General features: G+C 37.3%; 1 protein-coding gene across 2 annotated transcripts; it reads left to right on the top strand.

Moving 5' to 3' along the window:
* Window positions 1–3,873: 3,873 nt before the first annotated feature.
* Window positions 3,874–23,288, top strand: stard5 (StAR related lipid transfer domain containing 5). 2 transcript variants are annotated; one of them, XM_032561110.1, is made up of 6 exons: window positions 3,875–4,183; window positions 13,309–13,358; window positions 14,286–14,418; window positions 15,466–15,583; window positions 15,879–15,972; window positions 16,976–23,288. In XM_032561110.1, the coding sequence occupies exons 1-6, from the start codon at window positions 4,094–4,096 to the stop codon at window positions 17,124–17,126; spliced, it is 636 nt and encodes a 211-aa protein (XP_032417001.1). In that variant the 5' UTR covers window positions 3,875–4,093; the 3' UTR covers window positions 17,127–23,288. The 2 variants fall into 2 exon arrangements, with proteins under 2 accessions (XP_032417002.1, XP_032417001.1); XM_032561111.1 differs by lacking the exon at window positions 13,309–13,358 and having other exon boundaries at window positions 3,874–4,183.
* Window positions 23,289–25,189: the final 1,901 nt, after the last annotated feature.

Here is a 25,189-nt window from a genome sequence, read left to right as displayed (position 1 = left end):
GCTCCACACACTAACGGTTCTTCTAAAAGCCAATGCAGAGAATTATGCGTTTTTGATCTGTGCAGTTTAAAAAAAGCACAGGATTTAAAAACACCCTGATAAAACTGAGGCAACCCTTTTAACTTTAAAAGACTAAAATCAGTTAAAAACAGAGCAGCATCCAACCCCAGAAAGTTTAAACGTTTGAGAATGCAGCTGGTCACATCCCTCCACACAGGGGATCCTGTCAGGTACTTCTGAAGGAACTGTAAATGAAATGTAGCTGTTCTACTGGCCAGGTGGACAAGGCACTGGCCCCCCTCTTCTCTTGGTAAAAACAGGAAAGACTGTGGCACCCAATGTAGACCGTTCCAGAAAACGTTTACCATCTCTGATTGTATTTTTACAAGTAAACCAGATCTTGCTGATCTTTTATAAAAACAACATCATCAGCATAGGCAGATAAAACCATATTGTTCTTAAAACCAGGTAAAACCAGGCCATAAACACTTGAGCATATTTTCTGAAGGAGGGGTTCCAGGAAAAGTGCATAGAGCATCCTAGAGAGCGCGCAGCCTTGTCGAACGCCTCTACACACCCTAAAAGGAGCACACAGGCTACCGTTGATCTTCAGCACACTCTCAATGTCACTGTACAGTACCTGGATATTGGCAATAAGACCCTCGCTGAACCCAAACCCTCTCATGGTTTTTCCAGAGAAAGCCGTGTTCAACGCGGTCAAGTGCCTTTTCTTGATCTAAAATCAAGCCAGTTTGTAGACCCAATGAACTGGAGACCTCCAAAACGTCTCGAATTAGGTAGATGTTATCTACCATGGACTTGCTGGGGCTCCTCCGCTGTCCTAGCCTCACCAGGTGGGTCCCCTACCTGCTCAGCAGCTGTGGGCTGCTGTTTCGCTGAACTTGGCGGTGCCAGCCCGGCCCTGTAGGGACACATTTTTATAATGTGGCCCTCCTGACCACAACCAAAACACTTCATGTTAGAAGATGTAGCAAACAGGATGTAATCAAAATCATCTATTCTCACATGAAAACGCAAGTAAAGTTCCTCATCTCGATGATTTAATATCATAAACAATTGTCTCCTGCGAGAGACAACGTGTTTTAATAAAGGTGATTTACACTCAGATGGAACTTTTTTCATTGGTGACACCACCTTACTGTGCCGAGACAGTTCTTTAATCAAAAATCACCACTGATGAAAGGAAGCACATTTGATAGAGTTACCTTTGTTGCAGGTAAAGTCAGCGGCGAAACCTGTAGAAACAGACCATTCACGGAAACGCCCACTTCCACCAACTGTTGAGCTTGCTCGATTTTCTCAACAAACAATATGACAGCACCATTCATTCAAGCTGCCGACATAATGGACCCATGTCCGATCACCTCCCCCACAGCCAAACAAACTTCCTCCACGCTGCACGGAGTACCAGCTCCCACCTTGATGCTGTTCTTCCGTGTCAGCGTGGAGAAAGCCCCACCACCGACCACCATGGCGTCCTAAGACGCCGGCCACACCTGAACCCAAAAAAAAAACCTTAAAATGTGACAAAACTAACAAAAAATCACAACTAACCAAGTAACATAAACACCCAGTGAAAAACAGTAAGAAAAAAAACAAAGATAGAAAATATACAATCACTCGCTCTCTCGCTCTTCCACACACACCCTCCTCTCACACGAAGAAGAAGAACTGGGGCACTTGTGGCCATACTACTGTTTGCTGCAGCAAACAGAAAGGGGCAAGGCAGTCTCATACCTTATTTGGAAATGGGACCATTGCATTCCGGAAGTGAAGGGGGCGCTATTTGCTACATTATCCGTTTCTCACGTTTTTTAAATTTTTTAAATCTGGGATATATCTTCGTCTTTATGAAGGAGTTTCACTCTCAGCATGTATTTAAACTTCTCTTTTTTTATTTACTTCAGTGCAGCTCACAGTTCTTAAGTTCTGTAGCTTTCTGTGTACTTCTAAATCTGCTCCTTAGTTGCATCTTTTCGGGCCTGCTACTGCCTCTAGTGGCGGGGGGTGGTAACACAACTAATATAATTACATCACTAAACGAGAATACCACAAAGTCTTTATTATTTACTATTAATTCCGGTATTACTGGCACCGTAAAAGATAAATTCTCTAATAAAACACCATATTTTTCATTTTCTTCAGGATGTAGAGCTAATTAAATGAAACAAACAAGACCTTTATACATTATAAATAATATTCATATATCAATTATAGGAGGAATAAAAGAAATAAGGAGATATAAAAAGCAACATGATTAACTATAATAAAAATACCATTTACAATGTATACATAAGAAACTTAATTGAGCAAAAGTCAGAAACAAACAAATGAATTAGGTTCACAGAAGAATAACTAATCTGGTTATTACAGCAAGGCTGTTAAAATGTTCACATTTTTGTTTTTACGGTGCCATATGTTATGCCATTGGTAGAGTCTTATATATAGGAAAAAATAAGATGAAACTATTTAGTCTATCAAGGTGGAAATTTTCCTTCTTCTCAGAAACGATAAAATAAAACTCACTCATAGAATCACAACATCAACAATTTGTGTGTAGAGTAAAACACTTAGCATGCTATAGGTAAATGTTATTAGGTTTGGTTAAAAATAATTATTGCACTGTCAGTGAATGGCTTCTAATCAATGTTCTTGGGTACCAGAGGGAAACAGTAACGCCTTGATGAGCACAGAGGGTCAAACTGACAAAAAAGGGATTGGATGCTCTCTGCTTGCAATTTTCCATGTTCTTTCAGCAAACAGTTGAGATAGTTAATTTTGGTTTCACCATAATTTACCTTCCATTCAAGGTATTCTGTTTATCTGCAGCTCATCTGACCAAACCAACGGAGAAGATGAAAATTTAAAACACTCAACATTGTCTTGTGCACAACCTCTAGTTGGCTAACCAAAGATTACTAGGTTTTTTAAAAGATCGAGTCTCTGAGAACATTTCTTAAAAATATAGCCAGAGCTTTCAGCAAAGTTGAGCTGAATACTTCTCTCCATAGGCCCTGGATGCTGTTGCACGAAGCTGAAGTTGGTTTCCGATTCCAGCTTTTGATTGGGGAAATGGCTAAAGGGCGATTCCACCTAATTTTTTATAACCTACTTGATCTACTCTAGTTAAAAAGTAACAACACCTAAACACTTCAAACAAATCCCAATCATGGCTATACATATTCTGCTATTAGTGGAAACTAATCTAGTCCAGGTTTGAAGTGTCTGGGTGATGTGGTTCTTGAATTAGAGCAGTTCTAATATTATCTAGATGCAAAAAATTGGTAAAAATTTTTTACCAAACTTTATCGAAGTTTCACAAATCACAAACATGGATTTACATATTCTGCTATAAGAGCAGAATAATCCAGTCCAGGTTTAAAGTTTCTAGGTTTGAAGAGTCTAGGTGTTATAGTTTTGGAAGTAGAGCAGTTCTAGTGTGACCTAGATCAAAACAAGGACCAAAATTGCCCTTTCTGGAAGTTTCACAAATCAGAAAAAAATTTCATAAATCCCAAACATAGTTTTTAATATTCTGCTATAAGAGCAGAATAATCCAGTCCAGGTTTAAAGTTTCTAGGTGTTGTAGTTTTAGAACTGGAGCAGTTCTGGTGTGACCAAGATCCAAATAAAGTGATGAAATCAACCTTTATTGACATTTCACAAGTCAGAGAAAGGTTTAACAAATTACAAACACGGTTTTACATATTCTGTTATTAGAGCAGAATAATCTAGTCCAGGTTTGAAGAGTTTAGGTGTTGTAATTTTTTAACTAGAGTAGATTAAAGATGCGGAAGGTAGTGAAAAATTAGGCGGAGTCGCCCTTTAAGCCGGAATCGGAAACCAACTTCAGCTTCGTTGCTGTTGCTACCTTTCATTCATTTGGGGTAATGTTAGCTTGGTAGTAGCTGCTAGCGTAAGCAGAACCCGGCTTTTCTTTACACAGTTCAGCGTTGACATGACTCCGATAGATTTCCTTCTTCCAAACTAAGAAGAGACAGCTTTGCGTCGACAACTGAGCTGCGTGTAAAGCCTTTGTGTCCAGGATAAGCTCGGTTTGCCGACAACGGTCATGGATTATGAACACAAAGCTAAAGCGGTAGCAGACTGCTTGCTGAGCTACAGGAGGGATGAATCTGGGTGGAAGGTCTGCAGAAAATCGGTAAAGTCTTGCTGTCATATGCATAATATTTGTGTCTGACGAATCCTATTCCATCTCAGAGTAGCTTCCAGATGTCATCCTAAAGAACAAGTACGAAATTAAATGCTCACCTCAGACTAACTTTAAAACTTTCGAATAATCAAGCATTAAGTCGACCTTTTTAGTTAAATATTAGTTGTTTTGAGTTTGCTTTTCATTGTTATGAAAAGTAACAATGAAGCCGTAATGAATACGGCTGTCATCATTATCCATTTCATATACTTTCAGTCAGTTTGTTTGTGTGGGTCACAAATCCTTCAAACGACTTGTGGTTATGTCCTGGTCAGTGATGTCGGACCACTTTTTTCAGTAACGAGTAATCTAACGCGTTGCTATTTCAAGTCAAGTAGTCAGACTACAGTTACTTATGCAAATCACTTTGCGTTACTATTTTCTTTTGGAATTGAATTGTATTTACTCTCCGGGTCTTGACGAGTGATCGCCGTTTCTGAGACAGTTATCAGCAGCGACAGAAATGTAAACAATGGAGGGAAGAGGGAGATGCGCATTTTGTTGGTATAAAAACAGGAACTATTTTGAGTTTCTGTTGCCATATCTCATTATTATAAGCGGCTTTGGGCTTGTTTTTTTTTAAAGTCGCTTGCAAATTTAAGGAGTCGCGGGCTGCGCTTTTGGGCTCGTTTTTGAAAGTGAAGTTGCTCCTTTGGGCTTGGAAATAAACAGAGATTCATAATGTGACCTTGGGGGTATAGTTTCTGTTATGCGTGGAGAACCTTAAATCCTCTTTTTACCAGATCACACAGATACGGTTGTAAGAATTATCAGAGGCACTGTTGCAAATTAAATACAGTTTATTGATTTCATAAGTTCCTTTGGACAGAGGTAGTTTATTTTATTATACAAAATTGACCACATTAAAAGCAAAAGTCTATGCTGGCCCTGGAAACCTCAAGCTAAGAGACAGTTAAATAACAGACTGTTTGGGGGAGGACTAATAATAAAGAAAACACAAATACAACTAAATGCACCCAAGTGTTCCCCAACAAAAACACAGTCACACAAAAAGCCCTGGTAATACAGCAAAGGAAAGAAAAACTCCCCTTCCACTAGTCTCCTCAATCTGAATAAAATAGCTTGGGACCCAGAGACAGCATAGGTCCTTTTTATTGTTTAAAACAAGCCAGAAGGCTAGACAATAAAAACTCCCCTTCCTTCAACAAAACTAGCAAAAAAGAAAATACTTTTAATCAATAATAACTAACCCCAAAAAAGGAAAGAAATTCTAAACTAAAACAGAAACTGAAACAGTAGCAGGCCAACCTACACATAAAAGACATCAAATTAGACAAGCACCTTAAGTAGTCAGATAATTATGAGAAACTGCCTTTACCTTCTTTAAAGCAAAACCAGTCAATGGTGCTCTGTACACTCGCTCTAGAAGTATCTCTCCTCTGAAGGAATCATCAACCTGGGATCTGATCTCCTCAGCGATCTACCTACTTTTAAATGCAACTGCTGATTATCTGTCTGGCTAATGAACCAGCTGCGCTCTGTCACAGCGTCTTCCATATATGGGCAAAAGGAAGAATGCCCAACACTATACTTCTGGGACAAAATGCCCCGGCTACAATAATAAATCCCCAGAATGTATCAGATATCCAGGTAGTTTTAGTCAGGCCTTCCAGGTCCCGCTATGTCTTTGTTAATGTCAAGTTAATATATTACCTGTGAATTACGTCGAGCTTCGCGTTGCGCTCCAGAAAATTGCAAACATCGAGACCAATATGAACAGCGCATATTAGTTCATATTAGTTAAAGGTTGTCCTTGTGGGCTTTCAAAAAGCTTGACGCATTGGCAAACCCACGAGCAGTGGCGCAAAAAGTGGGTATGCACTGTATGCAACACATAGGGGCGCTGCAGCAGAGAGGGCGCAAAAACGATGTGGGGAATTTTTTTAGTCAGCATTTTATGACTTACGCCTGTAAGCCGCCACTCTGTTAAAAATATAGATATATATATCTCATTATAATGAGATAGTATCTCAAAATACTATCTCATTATAATGAGTAACTATCTCATATCATTATATAATGAGATATAATGATATATTCATTATAATGAGATAGTAACTGGTAAATTCCTTTATTTTAAGTTTATTAAATGAGTGCACTATACACCAAGGCAAGCTTTTTTAAGCACTTGTGATTTATTTTTGGGGATGTCAATATAATGTATTGTTCTCTGTTGGCAGAATACAAAATAAATACTTTCTGAATAAAGTGTAGAGTCTGTTTATGATTTGCTGTTGCACTGTAAATAAATTGATTGGCCATAATACTGAAAAACATATATATGTCAAGAGTAATGTCAACATTTGTACTCTTATCAAATTAATACCAACTGCAAACAATAGCATATTAGTAGGAAAACTGTCACAAATGGTTATCTGTTAGTAATAACATGATTAAAACATTGCTTGAACAAATAAGGCTAATAAAATGAAGAATCTGCAAATGTTGGTACTACAGTATTTAGTACTGTTTTGAACAAGAGGCTAGTATTTTATATTAATAAATTCTTATTTATTAAATACATAGAAAGTAATAGATTGACCTTGACCACAACATTGAAGGAAACTAAAATCTTTTTAAGTAAACGATGGAAACAAATTGTAACTCATTCATGCATTTTAGTTTTACAATCACACAGTGTTTACACAGGACATATAGACATAATATCTGACTTCTTATATGTTTTGTGGACCTGGGTGATTTAGAGAAACTATTCCCTCAGCCCATCACTGATCATTTGACGGAGTCTTTCATAAAGATTAGTAACTTCATACACATCATCTGTCATTACCAGTCTGTGCTCAGTTATGAGTTCAGTGCATAAGTGAAATACATCGACATCACAGGGAAAGTCCTCTATAAATGATGCTACAGGTTTAGATTTATGGTCTGTGTTACAATGAAACCATTTCTAAGGGCCCCTGAATGTCTGGAGGGCCCTGAATGGCCCCTACCAGCAGCTACTGAGTTTTCTTTGCCTTGATATTCCAGTCTTATAATTCTAGGTCTCAGAGTTGCTAATATCAAACTATTATATAGAGTTAACCCCTTTGAGGTTTTTTGATCTATAAATCCAAGTTATTCTAGAGGTTGAATATATATTATTAGGGCTTAATTAGTAAAAATGGCAGCAAATTAGCTTATTTCATAACTTTATAACCAGAGACCTTCTCTCCTCTGGTCTGTTTAACAGCTACAGTCTCAGATCAGCTCAGAACTCCAGGACTGTCAGCAGCAGAAACAGCAACTTTATACCTTTTGGGGAAAATATAGACTACATTTGCTTTGTATTTCCCTGCATGATGGCAATGATATAGTAGGATGCAATTAGATTCTTGATTAATATGGGTTGTTGCTATGTTGCTGTACAGAGTTTTTGTTCAATGTGCCCCTTTTTTAAATTTGAGCCCCCGTCCCTCCAAAGGTCTCTGCACGGCCCTGCTATAAATGTCTGATAAACACACCTATCACACACATCTCAACAATAAGTGTTATAATAATGACCAAAACAAAACACGGGAAATATTAAGATAAGCAAAATTGTCGTTGCGGGACCTAAATAGAACCCCTTCCCCTCTAATCCCCACGAACTGACGCTGTTGTCACGGTTGCCTAGAAACGGACACTATGGAGCCGCAATGAGCTGCTATCAACCCGCGTCTTTTTAAATTCTCCACCCGATACTACACCGTCCTTAAAGTAAAACCTCTGGCAAAAATACAGACGGTAGTGGGAAGACACAGGCTAAACAATTACAGTGAAGTTTAATAGGAGCATTAAAAAAAACGTGTGGCGATATTCAGTGGATTGTTTAATATCAGACAGAATGGATCAGGAGAGGAACCGCAGACCCGTCAGAACCTAAAGAACCAGACATCAGTTTCTTCATCCCTCAATCATTTCCTGAGACCAAAAAATAATATAAATGGCAATTTAAAGAACAAATCATACAAATAGATTTATAAATAAATTAATAAATATTGTGAAGAGAACATTAAGAACATTTGTTAGGACAGGAAAAATGTTATCTTTTATAATTACAGTTTTTTTGTGGTCAATATTATTATTAATGTGGGTGGCCAGTTTGGATCAGGCTTCCTATCAAGCTAGAAGAATGATGGGAAACATGCTAACAAAAACCCTCAGACCTGCAGCCCACAGGCGGTTCTAGACAGGATAACAGAAGTGGCTCTTTGGCTCAAATATATTAAATGATAAAATATTGCCATGTTTTTTGTTTAATTGTTTTTTAATTGGCAGCAATTTATTCAAATATATGTACATTTATCATTGATACTTTAATTAAAGATGAGTTGTACAAGTTTATGTGATTGGGCGGGGTGAGGTGGGGAGGAGGGGGGTGATGACATGTTCACATACACCTCAAAAAGTATGTAGTTGTGCCCTTGCCCATGAGTTGTACCTTGTACAAATTGTTGTGGAAGAGCACACATTCACATATCAAAGGTTGGACAGTAGAACACTCTTACCCTAGTAATACTGTCTCTGTGGAAAAGTCTGGTTTTGACAACCTTTACTACGTCTGTTTTTGCAGCTGATGACAGCCTATTTAAATATGGTGGTCTCTGTCAAATGATAAGATTTATGAGAAACACACCAATGAAGATGTCAAATTTTCTCTAAGGTACTACTATGCTGTTCTTGATTTAACACAGCACAATGGGTTGAACAAAATAGAGCGTGAGGGTACAAGCACCGTCATTTTTCTAAATGTTGTGTTAGTTAATGAAGTAAATGAAAAAAACATTGTACCTTCCTTTAAATTTAAAACAGTATGCCTCTATGAAACATAGTGATTGTTTTTTTTTTAATTTACAGAGTGTTTTTTCCTCTTTTATGAAGCAAAGAAAATTTATACTCGAAATGAATATCCAATACTATATTGATGGTTGTGTTAAAATACAGAAAAAGTTTTTCTGCTTCTTTTAACTGCTTACACACACATGCTGCAGCTTACATAACCATATTTATGTGTGACTGTCGGCAGCCATATCTAGACAGACTGAAACTGATTAGACAACCCTTTAGGGAGGGTACAGATTACAGAGAAGAATAAAAAGCAAAAGTCGCACTACAATCTTTGCCTCACTTGGTTCCATCCATAAGGTGAGCTCAGTGTGGCCCGGCGCTGGACGGTGAATGTAACTCTGTCATGTCATTTATGACATGTATGGCTTGTAAAATTTTATCATTTCTCGGCATTAAAGCCTGTTTTTATATAACCAAATCTCATTATTTCTAAAGGTAATTTACACTGAGAGGTTCTGGTAGGGTCCTGAAACTAGTAAACAGACCTGGTGGAGCACAGAGACAAAAATGAATGAACTCCAACATGCTCCACCTGTGTACCATGACTCGTTTTCACTAGTCATTAACCTGAACTTGTACCTAGATAATAAACTGGTTTTAGGTTTATTAATCTTATGAATTTAGTAAAATGTTCTTCAAATGACTGGAAATGCATAGTTTTGAGTAGATTTTATTTTAATTTCCACACTAGGACTGCTTGTGTCTCATTAATGTTAGCAGATGTTGGCAGGTATGATGTAATCTTGAGATTCTGTTTCAAACTGAGTTTATACACCTCTGGAAAAAATTAAGTTTCTCTGATTTTACTCTTTATAGACATGTTTGAGTAAAATGAGACATGTTGAATTACTGACAACATGTCTCAATTTTATTTGTGAATGTATGTAAAGATAGATTTAGAAAACTGCACCAACGAATGTCTTCTCATGGGTCGTAGCTGTGCTGGGGGCTTAAGGACTTTAAGGTCACATCCTAGAATCACCCCTGCCTACTGATAATAATTACATTTTTAAGCATCAGTATCCGGTAATATAAAAAAAAAAAACAACTAAAAAGACGTGTCTTAACAATTACCATAACTACAACAATTAACTGAGCAGCCTAATCCAAATTAAATTAGGCCTTTTTTTTTGGCATTTATGTTCTATTATTGATTGAGTGCAATCCCCGGGTGTGGTAATGGCTACATGCGCCCAGTTTAATTTACCAGGACCAGTGATGGCATAGTTACTTTGAAAAAGTAACTTTAATTGTATTACTCATTACCTTTTGAAAAAGTAACTTAGGTAGATTACTGACTACTTGATTTGGAAAGTAGATAAGTTACATTAAAAGTAACTTTTTTAGTTACTTTCAGCAGCTGCTAACAACAACGCTCCACCACCTGTGAATATTACATTGAGCTTTGCCAAAACTTAATTGTAAACCAAAACAGTTTCTATGGCGCTTATTAAAAACTCAACAGACATGAAATGGAAGAGCTACTGAAGCCACATTAGCAGCATTGAATCAAATCTCTACAGACAGTGCAGCAGATTTAACTCACCATGCAGGGCCATTCCAAGGCTGCATGAGGCCTGGAGCAGAATTTGACTTGGGGGCCCCTTTTGTTGCTAAAAACATCAGCACCTCTAACAACTTCTGTGTTAGATTTAATCTGGGAGAGGAGGACTAGTTTAATTGGTCAACCTAAAAAGCAATAAGTTATAATTGCAGTTTATTCATCTGTATTTGTGAACAAACAAATCAAACTCAAAGATTAAACTCACAGCATCAGATTGTTGCTATGGTAACAAAACAATTTAACTATGAAGATTGGTCTTTGAACTTTTACAAAGTAAACTTGCCAGCTCCATAAAATTTTACATTTAAATGTTAAACAATTTAAAATCTTTTAATATATGTATGCTGAAACCATTAAATCAAATTTAGCAGCATTGATAATCTTAATAAACAAATGTTACATTTATATATCTCTGTTAAAATATTAGCATTTATGGGGCATCTGGGGGCCTTATGGAGCTGCTGACTTAATTTGGATTAAACAGAAGTTCAAATAATTGATATTAATTTTAATTGTATTTTTTGATTTGTTGTTTGTAAGAATAGTTGTGGGTTTAAATATTGTTTACTGGCAATTTCTTCCAGTAACATATAATTACCCAGTAATATTTTTACATTTCCTGTCTACTCAACAATCTTTTAGTACAAAAACATGATAGACCGCTGGTGGACCGCCCATGATAGACCGTCCTGACCACCGGGCTTAGCAAGTTTTCTGGGGGAAACCCTGGATGCTTTTTCCTTTTAAATCCTCAACACAGAAGTCTTCTATTTTCTAAAACGATGGAGTGTCTACTATCCATTTCAATTGGTTTAGTTTAGTTTTTAAATTGTAAATATTAAGTATTTTGTGGGTATTAGATACTCTTTACATAACTGATTGAAAGTGCACATGTAGATCTTTAACTTTCTGAATGCTTTTTTTTGACTTTGCAGATTTTATATTCTCCACCTTTTTTACCTGGAGTAAACCTTTCATTACCAGAGACGGGGCTAAATTGTAAAAGCTCTGGAGGGTCACCCACATGTTTGCCTAGTTATATGTTATAAATTTATTCAAGTCATATCCTTTTATTTCATTTACAAATCAACCCTAATCAACAAAATGTAGACTTTTTTCACAAAAAATAATACATCTATTCTAACTGAACTTAGATTTCAAACAGTACAGTAAACTCAGTTATTCAAGTTTCTATATAGACCCCACAGATTGCATCAATTAATTGATTTACAGCATCCTAGACAAGTGTGGAGCAATAGCAAAAAATTGCTAGCATTGTGTTGTTGACTTTACAGCAATCCCTCATCCCTCATATGCATGTAGCGACAGTGGAGAGGAAAAAAAAACCCAGCAGAACCAGAACCTAGCTCAGTACAAGTGGCTGTCTGCCATGACCGACGGGGGGTTTGTGAAGACAGAGTAGAATGCACAAAAAGAAACAGATGAACTGAGGTAGGATTATTTTTGATGTTTATGAAAGTGAAATGTTAATAGCAGAAGAGCTATATAGCAGCATTATCTCAGCCGATGCCCCTGTCCAGGGAGGTACCACACCCAATCAAAATACCAGACTAGATGTAGCTTCTACGGAAAAAAAGCAACTGAGAGAAAACTAAAAGCCAACATTTGATAACCTCAAATAATGCAAATTGGAGAGGAGTATAACAAAGTGAGAAAAAGTGGTCAGTTTGTCCTCCAGTAGCCTCAGCCTCAGCATAACTACAGAAATAGGTCAAGATAACCTAAGAGTCTAAATAAAAGCTTTATGAAAAAAAGTTTTAACCCTAGTCTGAAAAGTAGACGGGATGTCTGCCTCACTGACTAAAACTGGGAGCTGCTTCCACATGAAAGGAGCCTGAAAACTAAAAGATCTTTCAGAAATTCTAGAAATCAACGGTAAACCTGCAGTCTGAGAGTGAAGTGCTCTGTTAGGAGCATGTGGAATAATCAGACCTCTGATGTATGATGGAACTTTACTATTAAGAGCTTTATATGTGAGAAGGAAAATCTTAAATTCTGTTCTGGATTTAACAAGGAGCTTGTTTAACAAGGGAACAAGGGATTTAACAAGGGAAGCTAAACTAAGAGAAGTATGATGTCTCTATTTAATCTTAAAATTTAAAGTGAGCTAGATCAACAGAGGACCATCCAAATGCTAACAGTGTCACAACGAGTGACATGAATATCACCTGAGTGCAGTGAGAGTGACGAGTGTATCTGGAAGGTCCATTAACTAGTTCATCAGTATTCCTGGCTATCATTATAGTGTGATGACTAACAAACACTCTAACTAACTAGTAAAAAGGTTTTTGAAGTCAGGGATACAAAAACAATATCCTGAGGTCCTGAACATCTCTCGGAGTTCAGTTAAATTCATCAAGAGATGGAAAGAATATGGCATGTGTAAATCTGCCCATCAGGCCGTCCACACGATGTGATGGTTCCAGAAGAAGTCTAGTGAGAGGACACCACAAGAGAAAGTCTTGCTTTGAGAAATGTGAGCTGTTTGGCTATTAATTCCCAATAATTAGGTGATGTCCAACTTATTGATTTTGCGTAAAAATCATTAACTTTATTATATTGACCTTAAATACCTATTGATAGTAAAACCTTTTACTTAGAATTTATTCCCAGTGTATGTATTTTTTTCCTTCTCTAGAATGATGTGGTTGTTTCTTGGCGTCCCTCGTCTGAGTTCCCTGGGAATGTGTAAGCACTCTTTATTTTTTATTTTTAGAGTCCTTGATCAGGTTTCTGAAACATGTTACTATAGACAATATTTGGCATGCTTCTTGTAATAAAAATGAGTTATTTATTGTGATATAACATTCTCTTGAATATTTTCATGTGAGTTCAATTTATTGCTTGACCATCAAGTGTTTACTTGAACAAACCTTAGAATCAGAGTTTGTGGTTAAGTCAACATGGGTATCTATCTATCTGTCTGTCTGTCTATCTATCTATCTGTCTATAGGTTCAGCATAGCTATGAACCTCAGAAATGCATTGAGGTTCATAGCTGGTGAGGCACTGACTTAATCATAATCACATTAATAAATATAGACCCCCTGCATGTTGTTGTATACATACGAAAATTTCGCGCATGCGCGCAACGCTGGAGCGCAAAAATACTACTCTTTTACATATCATCCATAGCTGCGCTGCCGCGGTAGAATAATTCCATTAACTCAATGAAACTTGTAAATGTAGGTATTAATTAATGCTGTGCTCCACAGCAAAGGGAAAAATCGTTGAAGTACAACTGAAAACCACTTCTTCCTCTCTCTCTGTGTCGCCAAGCTATACGCAGACTCGTTGCCATAACAACTGACAGCGCCACTTAAATGTTTCATACTGAACAGACTGAATGTCCTGTTCTTTGTATGAGAAATATTTTAGTGTTTTTTGGTGTTGAATCCTAAAACATAAAATATGTGTCTGTATATATATATAAGTAAATGACTAGTAAAAGTAAGTATATTAAAAGTATACATACGCATGATTGCATACATGCAAGTAAGCAAGCTGTGTTTTTCTCTCTACATATGGACTGTAATATACTGCTGTCCTATCACTTTTTCATGTTTAGTAGCCTTCTCCTCTGACTGTGTTGCTATTCAACTGATTGACTTGGCAGTTACAAGGGAGAGGGCATTGTCAGCGGCACCCCTGAGAACGTATGGGAATGTCTCAAACCAGTTCCCAATGGGCTCCGAGTCAAGTGGGACAGCAACGTCAAAAGGTTTGAGCTTCTTGAACAGATCAAGGAGGTTTGTATTCTTTCTGACTCAATCTCTGTACTTTTAATAGTCATTTGACTTTTAGAGAAGCATGTGTTTATAACATTCTTTTCATTTTAAACAAAAGCCAATCTAATTTAATTTATTTACGTAGCAACAATTTACAACAAATATGGCACTTTACAAAAGAAATAATTTCAAAATAATCATACACACTAACTTCTGCTAGTTAACAAACTGTACAGTAAACTCAATTACTCAAGTTTCTGTGTAGACCCAGCAAATTACATTGAGTCATTCACTTCCAGCATCTGCTCCTCCTAGGGAAGTGTGAAGCGACAGCAAACTATAGGTAACATTGTGTTGTTGACTTTACAGTAATCCTTTATACTGAGCCTGCATGTAGCGACAGTGGACAGGAAAATCTCACTTAACGACAATTAAATGATTGCTTAGTCAGTTTGATTCAGTTTTATTTATATAGCACCAATTAACAACAGATGTCATCTGGAGGCACTTTACAAAAAAATATTTCAATTCAATCACACATACATTCCAGTTGATCCTAGTTATCAAGCAGCACAGTATGCTCAATAAATTATTCAAAGTAAATTCAAACGTTTCTATCTAAGGAAACCCAGAAGAGTCATTGACTTGCAGCATTCACTCCTCATGGACAAGAACGTAGTGTTGAATTGTGTCGTTGAATTTACATCAATCCCATGTACTAAAGTATCCCATCATGTAGCGACAGTGGAGAGGAGAAACTCCTGTTTAACAGGAAGAAGGCGTCAGCAGAACCTGGCTTTATACAAGCAGCAATCTGCCACGACAGACTGGGGGTTTGAAAAGACATACCAGAATGCACAGGAAGAAACAGATGCACTGAGGTAGCAACAGTTAGACTGTATTTGAATAACTTTGACTATTTATCCAATCTATTTAAACCAAAGCACATAGTGGCAACAACAAATCAACGTATCTGCCATTTCCTGTCTTAACGAAAGTAACTTAAGTACATTGATCTTGTTCTACTCCGTTTGTGAGTCCATTTCTTTGTCTTCCACCTTTGTGCAGGACATTTCCATCTGCCGGACAGTCACACCCTCAGCCGCTATGGGTATCATAGCCCCACGTGACTTTGTAGATGTTATTTTAGTTAAACAATATGAAGATGGCAGCATTTCATCTAATGGTGCGTAATTTAATGTCTTCTTGGTTTTTTAGGGTTTTATTTTTCATTTGAAATTAGTTAAATTTTTGTATATGGTGTATATTGTATATTGATTATTTTTCACAACGTACTCAACTCTTGCTTAGATGATGGCAGTTCATGTGATGGTGGCCATTTGTGTGTGTGTGTTGGCAAGATTTTGCAAGAAGCAAATTGTGTTAAGTGTAGAGGTAGTGATGTATAACATTGGTCATAAAGCCATATAATTGTGTCAGTTTGACGTGGATTTTAATCCTTTTTATTTAACATTCAACAGCGACCAATGTGATTCATCCTAGTTGTCCTCCCCACACTGGCTATGTAAGAGGATTCAACCATGCCTGTGGCTGCATTTGTATCCCCGTCTCAGGGTGAGATTACCGATAAGGACACACACACATAGGGCTGGGCGATGTATTGCATATACGCGATGTATCGCAATATTTTCAATTTACGATGATTAAAATGGCTATATTTACAATAATTAATGGCAACTATCGAGTGTAAATTGTTGTTCAAATAATAAACTTTCGCCGTCAAATGCACTGCAAGTATGGTTTATCCGACACCCTATGAATGCATCACTAGTCCCTTCGCGCAGACTTGTTGTCATTGCCATAGCAACTGACAACAACGGAACTTTATGTTGTTGTTTGGTGCTGAATCAGGATTCAGTTTTTGGTGCTGAATCAGGATTCAGCACCAAAAACTCTCAAACATTACCCCCACATAGAACAGAACATTCAGTTTGTTACAGTTTTATGCTTTTAGACTTGATGTGTATTTTGCGATTATTAATAAGTGATCCCTGTGGTCGATTAGCCACCGGTGCTATTAGCCAAACTAACACAGCTGTGGTTGATTAGATAATTTAAACACTCCTTTACTGATGATGTGTCAGTTTGTGTAGGTCGCCTTTTTTATTTTTAAGCTGAACCAAAACACACCTTATTCCACAGCACATCTACAGTATATGTTAGGTTTGTCAAAGTCAAGCATAACTGACCTACTTCCCTCTGCTTTGCTATTTTTTTCGTAATTAAAATGTATTTCTCACCTTGTTATCTAATCTTAGTGTAGACATTACATAGCAAAACACTGCATCCCTTTTTATATGAGCTTACACTTAAGTCTAGCAGGGAAATGGGTGCAGGAACTTACATGGGTGACATCATGCTGCAAGGAGTCTAGTTTAAAATAACATTGGAGCTCATTTAAGAATATTGTGATACATATCGTGTATCATGATATAGCAAAACAATATCAGGATATTAGATTTCCCTCATATCCCCCAGCCCTACACACACATATGTGTAGCTTATTTTATTTTTTTACTTGTTCAATTTCTCTTTCTTTGTGTGACATAATTTTCAGGGAGCCCAGCAAAACTCAAGTGTCCAGTTTCTTCCAGACAGACCTGAGTGGCCTCCTTCCGCACTCTGTGGTTGACTCATTTTTCCCATCCAGCATGACCGAGTTCTACAGCAACCTGGCCAAAGCTGTAAAATCTCTTAAAGACATTTGAGACAAAGAGCAACCAGGGTTTTCCCCAGTGTATTATAAGCCCGTTGGGCTGCCCGGCTTTACTTGCCCCCCCCCCCACCAGGCCAACCACTGATGTTTTTCTTATAAAAAAAATAATTGCTTTTATTTTTTATTTTTTATACCCCACATAAAGCAAAAATAGTAAAGATGCTTTGCTCAGCTCAACAAAGTATCTTTGTTGGTCTGAGCTTTTCACCAAAAGAACAGAATCATTCCTGAAAGGGATTTATGCATTGAACAGGGCATGAAGCTGCCAATGCGCACCAATCACACCACTGGCGCCTGTTGGCCACCTACTGCGCTACTGCAGCTCAATCTATCAAGTTTACCTCGTCGCGGATTGCGAGTATTGAGTATTTCACTCACACTAGATGTTTTGGCAGTTGTTCTTTTCGAGAAGCTTAACCTGCATTTAAATCAACCCCCTGTGAGGAATCATGTTTCTTTGGAGAATATTTCAGTAAGGTAGGAATCAAGTTTGAAAGTCACTTCACTGCTTGCTCTGTTTGCGCTAGCTCAATTTGCAACATAAATATAACCTATAGTTGCACTTTCAAATGTGGGTGCAGTGGAATGAGAATGATATATCTTTGTAAACAAAGAATTACAGTATGTGTGGCGTTTCCATCTCACACAAGCTGGCCCAGCGTTGGGCCACATACATAATTATTATCTGCTCTGATAAAGTTTATATGTGTTCCTCGGTGAGGCAGTGCGTTAGTGGGATAGTGGTAAAGGTAGAAGAGCTGTTGCACTTTCCTCATAGTCATGCAGCATGCTGGTCTTTTTGTTTGTTTTTTGTTTTATGCAATGCACAATGCACCAAACTGCGCCATATCAAATGCTGTTTCAGTCAGGCAGAGTTGCTGTGCGGAGATTGGAAAAACTCGTCCCATAATGTCCGGACTAGCAAAACAAACAGTCTCTGTGGCGCTTATTATAAACTCACAGACACAAAATAGAACAGCTTTGTCTCTACTAGAGCGACATAAATTAAATCTCCCCGTTTGACCCTCTATATCCAGCAGAGAGATGCGGCGTGCAGTGGATTTAGCTTATCATGCAAGGTAGGTGCAAGTTGTACATCAGCACCTCTAACAGCACTGCAGTTTAAATTTAGTAAAATCTGGGAGAGGACATGGTTTAACTGGCTAAGTTTAAAAGCAGTCAGTGATAACTGTAATTTGCTGAGAAAGTTTTGTGATCAACAGAGCTCAAACTCAAAGATTAAACTCATAGAATGAGATTGTAGCTATGGTAACAAAACAATCTATCTATGAAGATTGTTCTTTGCACTTCTACAAAGTAAACTTACCAGCTCATTAAAATCTCAGTTAAATGTAAAACAATTTAAGTTTCATATTAGTTTATCTGTGCTGAAAGCATTAAATTTAACAGCATTGTCATTCTCAACAAACAAATGTAAAAAAAATTATATCTGTATTTTGTGTTAAAATGTTAACATTTATGGCCCTCCTGGAGGTCTTAGGGGCCTTGAGCAGCTGCTGAGTTCATTTGGGTCGGTTCTAAATATGATCAGGATTTATTTGGGATTTAACGGGTATGCACAAAATGCAAATTTTTTTATATAGTATTTTTTGTTTTTAAAATTATAGTTGTGTGTTTAGGTATTGTCGACAATGTCTTCCAATAACATACATAATTTACTCAGTAATACTTTACATTTCTTGTCAACTTAATATCTTTTGATACAAAAACATGGTGGGCCACTGGTGGACCGCCTCGGGGCCCCGACCACCGGGCTTTTCTGAGGGAAACCCTGAGTAACCAAGTGTCCGGCCTATTCACTATGCCATGTATTCTATTTCAAAAAACAACTAATATTGAAGCTTTAGGAAAGTTAGAAAATGCCAAATATCTAACACTGGTTAATTCAGTACATGTTGGTTAATTTATAAACTCTAACAGAAGGAATCCTGTAAATGATTAACAGTCAACAGAATGAGGAAAAGGGTCATGCATATCAGAAGTTCTCAAATTTTACTTGATATATTCTCAAGTTTATTTTACCTTTTTGAAAGATTAGAGATGAATTTGAAATTTTATTTTTTTTTAAATACAGCAGGTCAAATAAGTATTGAGCATATCTTTTTTTTTATACTAAACATATTTCTAAAGGTGCTATTAACATGAAATTTTCACGATGTGTTGGTAACAACCCATGTAATCCATACATGGAAAGAAACCAAAGAAATAGTTTTAGAAATTAAGTTATGTAAAAAGTACTGAACATGCTGCAGTATGTAACTTTTATAAAAGCAATTTTTTAATTTACATTTTTATTTGATAAATGGTCACTAGAATAGAATATACTTTATTGATGCCCAATGTAAAATTTCTTATTTGTTCACAAGCTACTCCATCCAAAGTGTTAACTATTAGTATTAGTATAACCAATATTATATGTGTGTCTTATATTGTAAGTAAATTAAATATGACCTTATTGTAAAATAAAAACAGGCATGTACATGGAAATACTATAATCTATAAATAAATCCATAAACGAGTCTATAGAAAACTTAAATTTAAAGACACTCAGTGTTGGACATTGTAAATGTCAGGAGCTGCAGTGTGAAGTGGTTGAGGCAGACGCCGAGAGAAATGATGATTTTAATGAAGAAAAATGCACAAATAATCTAAAATACCAGGCAGCACAGGGTGAGCGGAATGGCTAGGCTCACCGCTGGTAGCAACTGGCAAATCCCAAACTAGACACGACAGGACGAGACAGAATGGACAAGGACCTGACAAAGACACAGAAATACTGGTGGCATTAAAAACACAGAGAGTAATCAGGGAACGAGACACAGCTGGGAACAATCACGGGGTAGACAGGACAACACAGAAACCTAAAATACAGTTTTTTTTCCCTGTGCCATTTACATTATTGCACAATAATTAATTTCTGAACTGATTTGTTTTGATTTCTTTCTTTCTTTCTTGGGTTGTTAGCAACACTTGATGAAAATTTCATGTCAATAGCACCTTTAGAAATATGTTTACATGTTTAAATATGTTGTGACTAATACTTATTTTACCCACTGCAAATGAAGTGATATATAAACCCAGAGTACTTTGTGTAGCTAAATTATGCAACACAAAATGCCTTGACCTTCTTTATCATATCTCTGTGTATGCAGATCTAATGAACCTTTTGCCCTATTACTATTATCTGTGGTGGCTTGTGATCAGTTCCTTTTTTAGACAAAATAAGTTTTTCTTCATTTTAACCAAATGCGCTTTGGATAGAACCTAACATTTGGCTTCATTATTGAGGTAAATGAATCCCCTATACTGTGAGGTATCTTCTATAGATCTGTGGACTGTTTAATTGTCCATAGCTCAGAGTTTTATTTGTAAGACTTTGCTTTATCAATGTTCTTCCACTCAGAGATAATATTTATGTCTTGTAAAGACATTTTAAGGATATTTTTCCATTTATTCAAGTTTAAGGTACCATATATGCTGGTAGAATTCCTCTTATTCTTTTTTTATCCAATATCCTAGAATGTAGATCAACTGCAATGCTGTTGTACTTTAAAAATATATATATTGTTAATTATAATTCTTTTATTGTAAATTTAGCGTTGTGTATTGAATTAACTGTACAACCATTTTTCTGAATCAGGCATGTTTGATAGTTGAGAACCACTGACCTCCCCCTCCCGCCTGTTGCTGCTGAGAGGTGAACTCATACACAAAGACTGAAGGGGTATAAAGTGTATTACTCTAATAATTTTTGAGTGATATTAGAATTATGGGAGATAAATAAATGCTGTAAATGTTTAAAATGTTTTATTAAAGTTAATTGACCAATGTTAACATTTCACTTGGACCATTTGCACTGTGGCTGACTATTTTAATCGTTCAGTGTTGTAATTACATTTCAGTTGCAGTTGAGTATATGTTTATAGTGTTAACTTATGCATGGCCAGATATTTTTCTGTAATATTTGCAAAGAGACAGTTTGTTAGTTTTGATTTTACATACATGGATCAAAACACCTGAGGATTTTTGATAATCAACAGAACATGTCATATAAATGTATGGAAACCAACCACAGATGTATTTGAATTGTTATTTGGTCTTGCATTGCCTTATGTCTACAAACCAATTAGACGTGTTTTTTATTCTGTTCTTTCCCCTTCTAGTACTGGCATCCAGTTAACACGCTTTGTAACCCTTAACCACATAATCTCAAATCATTTTTTGTCTGAATATAGCATTTTAAGGTGTGAAGAAAAGCTCACTTCACACATTGGTTTCATTAAAAACATCTGGCTGAGGCAGTGATGTTGCTGTGAATGATGCTGTAATCTTGTGCTAATGCATGTAACTGAGGTAAGAAGCTCATCTCCATTGATGTATAGAGAGCTTCAAGAGTGGAGTTTGATGTAAATTCAGATTTCACTGCACTAGATTAGACTGAGGCCTAGAATCTTTTTAAAACAACGTAACGGAGATATTTGTTTCTATAAAATAATTTCATCCACCCGATTGGTTTGAGAAAAATGTTCATCCACACAGACCTGCTGAATTACACCACTTTTTAAATATGCCAAACCTATAACCCCCACCCAATAATGAAATCCAAGAAATAAAAAATATTTCAATCAAGGGAACAAATTCCATTTCATTATTGGGGGGACCATAAACAGGGAAATTTCTTAAGAGCAATTTTTTGGGGGGGTCAGCAAAGTTACAATAAAATGTAAAGTAAAATGTGGTATACAATTCTTTTATTGTGTTCAAGCTGCAGGACCAAAAATGACTGGTAAATATCAATGCATATCAAATGTGTTTTTTTCCTCAGTGAACAACCTGTTGAGACCCAAAGAAGTCAAACTAAGATTCAAATGTTATTTAGATATCAGTTTGGTTCAGAGTCACAGATCTTGTCTCTGCTACACCTTTAGAAAAACTTAAGGCTCTGACTAAAGACAAGTTTTAATGAGTAACTCAACTTTATAAAATTACTCATAAATGTTGACTTATTGCAGTGGCTCTTAATACAAGTTATGTGAAATTTAAATTATAATTGAAGTTGCTTTAAACCTTTTTATGGGGGGGAGTAGGGGAAGGTTCCATGTCCTAGATGGCTGAGAAGACTCATATAGACCTTATTTGGGAAATGTTTATCTTAGATGTAAAAGCAATACAGTAATAATACTGTAGGTTATTTAGTTTTTATAAATTTTAATAAAATATTTTGACAGGAATGACGCAATGTTTTTCACGTTGCAATGCATTCAGGGTAAATAACGTGTAATGGTAAAAGTGCCTGGCTCCTCCAGCCTAAACAGTGATGAGTAACGTTATTAAGCCTTTTCAAATTGAACCGGAGCACTTTGAAATTGATCAGAACGTAGAAATCAGAAGAGGTGATGATGAGGAGGAGGAGGGCCAAACTGAGGAAGAGGACAGAGTTAGCCGTAGGAGCTTTTGTTTGCTGCTGCTGCCTTCAGCTTTTCAAACGAAACAATCAGTGACCCTTAACTCTGGTCGGACTGTGTGATCCGGTAAGTACTTCTATAGCACTGTGTCCGGTTGTTACCGAACCAACACTTTGTTCGGTGTTGGTAGTGGTTTCACATTTAGTACCGGTGTTCTAGCTTCATTAGCATTTCCAGTAATAATAGCTCCATTAGCGCTGCTCGTCTTTGACGTTTCTCCCACAGTCTGTAGCGCTGTGTCTGGTTCGGCAACATCTGTGCTGTGTAGAGTCTGGTGTGGTGGTGACAGCCACACACACACACACACATAGCCTACCTACCAATATATGTATGTATATGTATTAGGGGTTGAACCAATTAGTCGACTAGTCGACTCTAGGACGTCTCGCGAGTTTTTACATTTCATGTCGACTAGTCGCAGTCATGTGATTGCCGGTGGTGACAGCCTGTGCTGATCTGACAGCACAGTATACGTCACAAGACACAAGAAAAATAAGTTAATACATTAGTTTAAATGATATGTAGATGGATGCATATTTGTGGTTTCACAGTGTTTTTAAAAGGAGATGGAGTTGCAGCTGCAGTCCACTACAAAACACGAGCCGTCTAAAACTCGCCCCCTTCCCGCTAAGGATGTCACTTAGCCGGCTCGCGAGTGTCTTTGTCACGACGATCTAACTAATACATTATGATGTTATGTTGCTGATTAAATAAAGATCTGTGGTAATGACAGCTGCTGATTAAATAAAAGCCTGTAGTTGGTAATGACAGTGTATACTTGTCTGACATATATATAGCCGTGAGTTTGTGCTAAGAATGACACTTCGTGCTTAGAAGTGTCATCAGATCAGCTGTCAGAAGTGTATGACACTCTGACAGCAGATCTGACAGAACACTGGCTACAAAATGGCGTCTTCAAAACAGATCGAGGACAAGCCCGCATCTTGTCAAACAGGTAGAAATTCGTCAACAGTGTGGAAATATTTCACTAAAGATGACTCTTCTGGTTTAACTACCGTAACATGCAAAATCTGCAAAGCTGTGCTGAACAAAAGTACGACCGCGATGCACAGTCATTTGAAAAGGCATCCGCTAATGCTAGCTCCTGAACAACCGGCTCGATCCAGTCAGTTGTCAGTAACTTCATTCTAGGGGTTGAACGACTACATATTTTTTAAGGTCGACTACATCATGATAATAGTCGAGTCGATGTCGACTAGTCGCGGTGACGTCATAGTGACGTAAGCGCAAAAACCCTTCACAACTACTTGGAGGCTTTATTAGCTATTTTCACGGCAAATATTGACCCCCCCCCCCCCCCCCCCCCCACACACACACACACACACACACTCTCCCCTTCTCCTGCTTTTACTAAGTCTATTATGGAGATTCTTCGTGAGCAGCGGGGAAAGGTTTGTTGCACAAAGTCGGGTCTGACTTTTTTTTTTCTAAACACCGGCTGATGCTGATGATCTCTGGATAGTTACTATAGGAGTCAAATTATCACACTGACTACATGGTGCTTTTGGAACATCACAAGCCAAACTTGTTATGAACGGATCCCGTTTGGTTACAGCTGAATTCAACGAAACCACCTGCTTCTCCTCCGCCCGATGCGCGGCAGGAAGCTCTGCTGACTCAGCAGATTGAACGATTTAAGATATTTTCTAGTCAACGTCAACATGATAAAAGTCGAGTCGATGTCGAGTTGACTAGTCGTTGTGACGTCATAGCAACGCAAGACGCAAATTTGTGATTTGCTGCCGCCGGTGTCATGAATGAAGTAGGGGTTGAACCAATTAGTCGACTAGTCGACTCTAGGACGTCTCGCGAGTTTTTACATTACCCTAACCCAAGGGGTCAGAAAATAATTGAGAAACACTGACTTAATGTAATGTTTTGATGACTTTGTTGCATGACTTTGTGTTTTTGTGTTTGTTGTGATGTAAAGCACTTTGAAATGCCTTGCTGCTGAAATGTGCTAATACAAATAAAATTTGATTGATTGACTGTTAGCATCTCAAAGAGGTCCAGCTCTGCCTGTCTCAGCACTTAGCTCCTTAAGGTAACGGTCACCTGTTAGAGCCTTCTAGTGTTCTGGAGGAAGGTCCAGGATCTAGATTAGGTTGTGTTCCAATCCAGCTCTCGCACTGCGCTCTGCTTTCTTTCATGTGGGAAATTATCCAGATTCGCTTCAATTTTTATTTTGATATTTTTCAATTACAGCCAATAGTGACAGTGTGGGATTTTCTAAAATTACACCAGTCAAACGCAATATGATAAATAACTACTGGGGTAAAGTTAGCCTTCTTGTGTTTACTCTGTAGACTCCAATAGAGAATGGACCAAAACACGTCATCACCCCATCAGTGAAACAATGGCGACCTCCATGGGTAGAAAATATAACGAAAGATGTACATTTTTCAAAGTAATTATGAGCAACAGCAATTTCTTGGGTAATAGAAAAATTGCAACATGTTCAACTAGTCTTGGATCCTTTTAAAGATTCAACAGATTAGGGTGCTTTTACAAATTTCATCTGTCCTTTGTGTGCAGTGAGGTGAACATT

Source organism: Xiphophorus hellerii, chromosome 4 (assembly GCF_003331165.1).
Source record: "Xiphophorus hellerii strain 12219 chromosome 4, Xiphophorus_hellerii-4.1, whole genome shotgun sequence".
NCBI lineage: Eukaryota > Metazoa > Chordata > Actinopteri > Cyprinodontiformes > Poeciliidae > Xiphophorus > Xiphophorus hellerii.
This window is presented reverse-complemented; position numbering and strand designations above follow the sequence as displayed.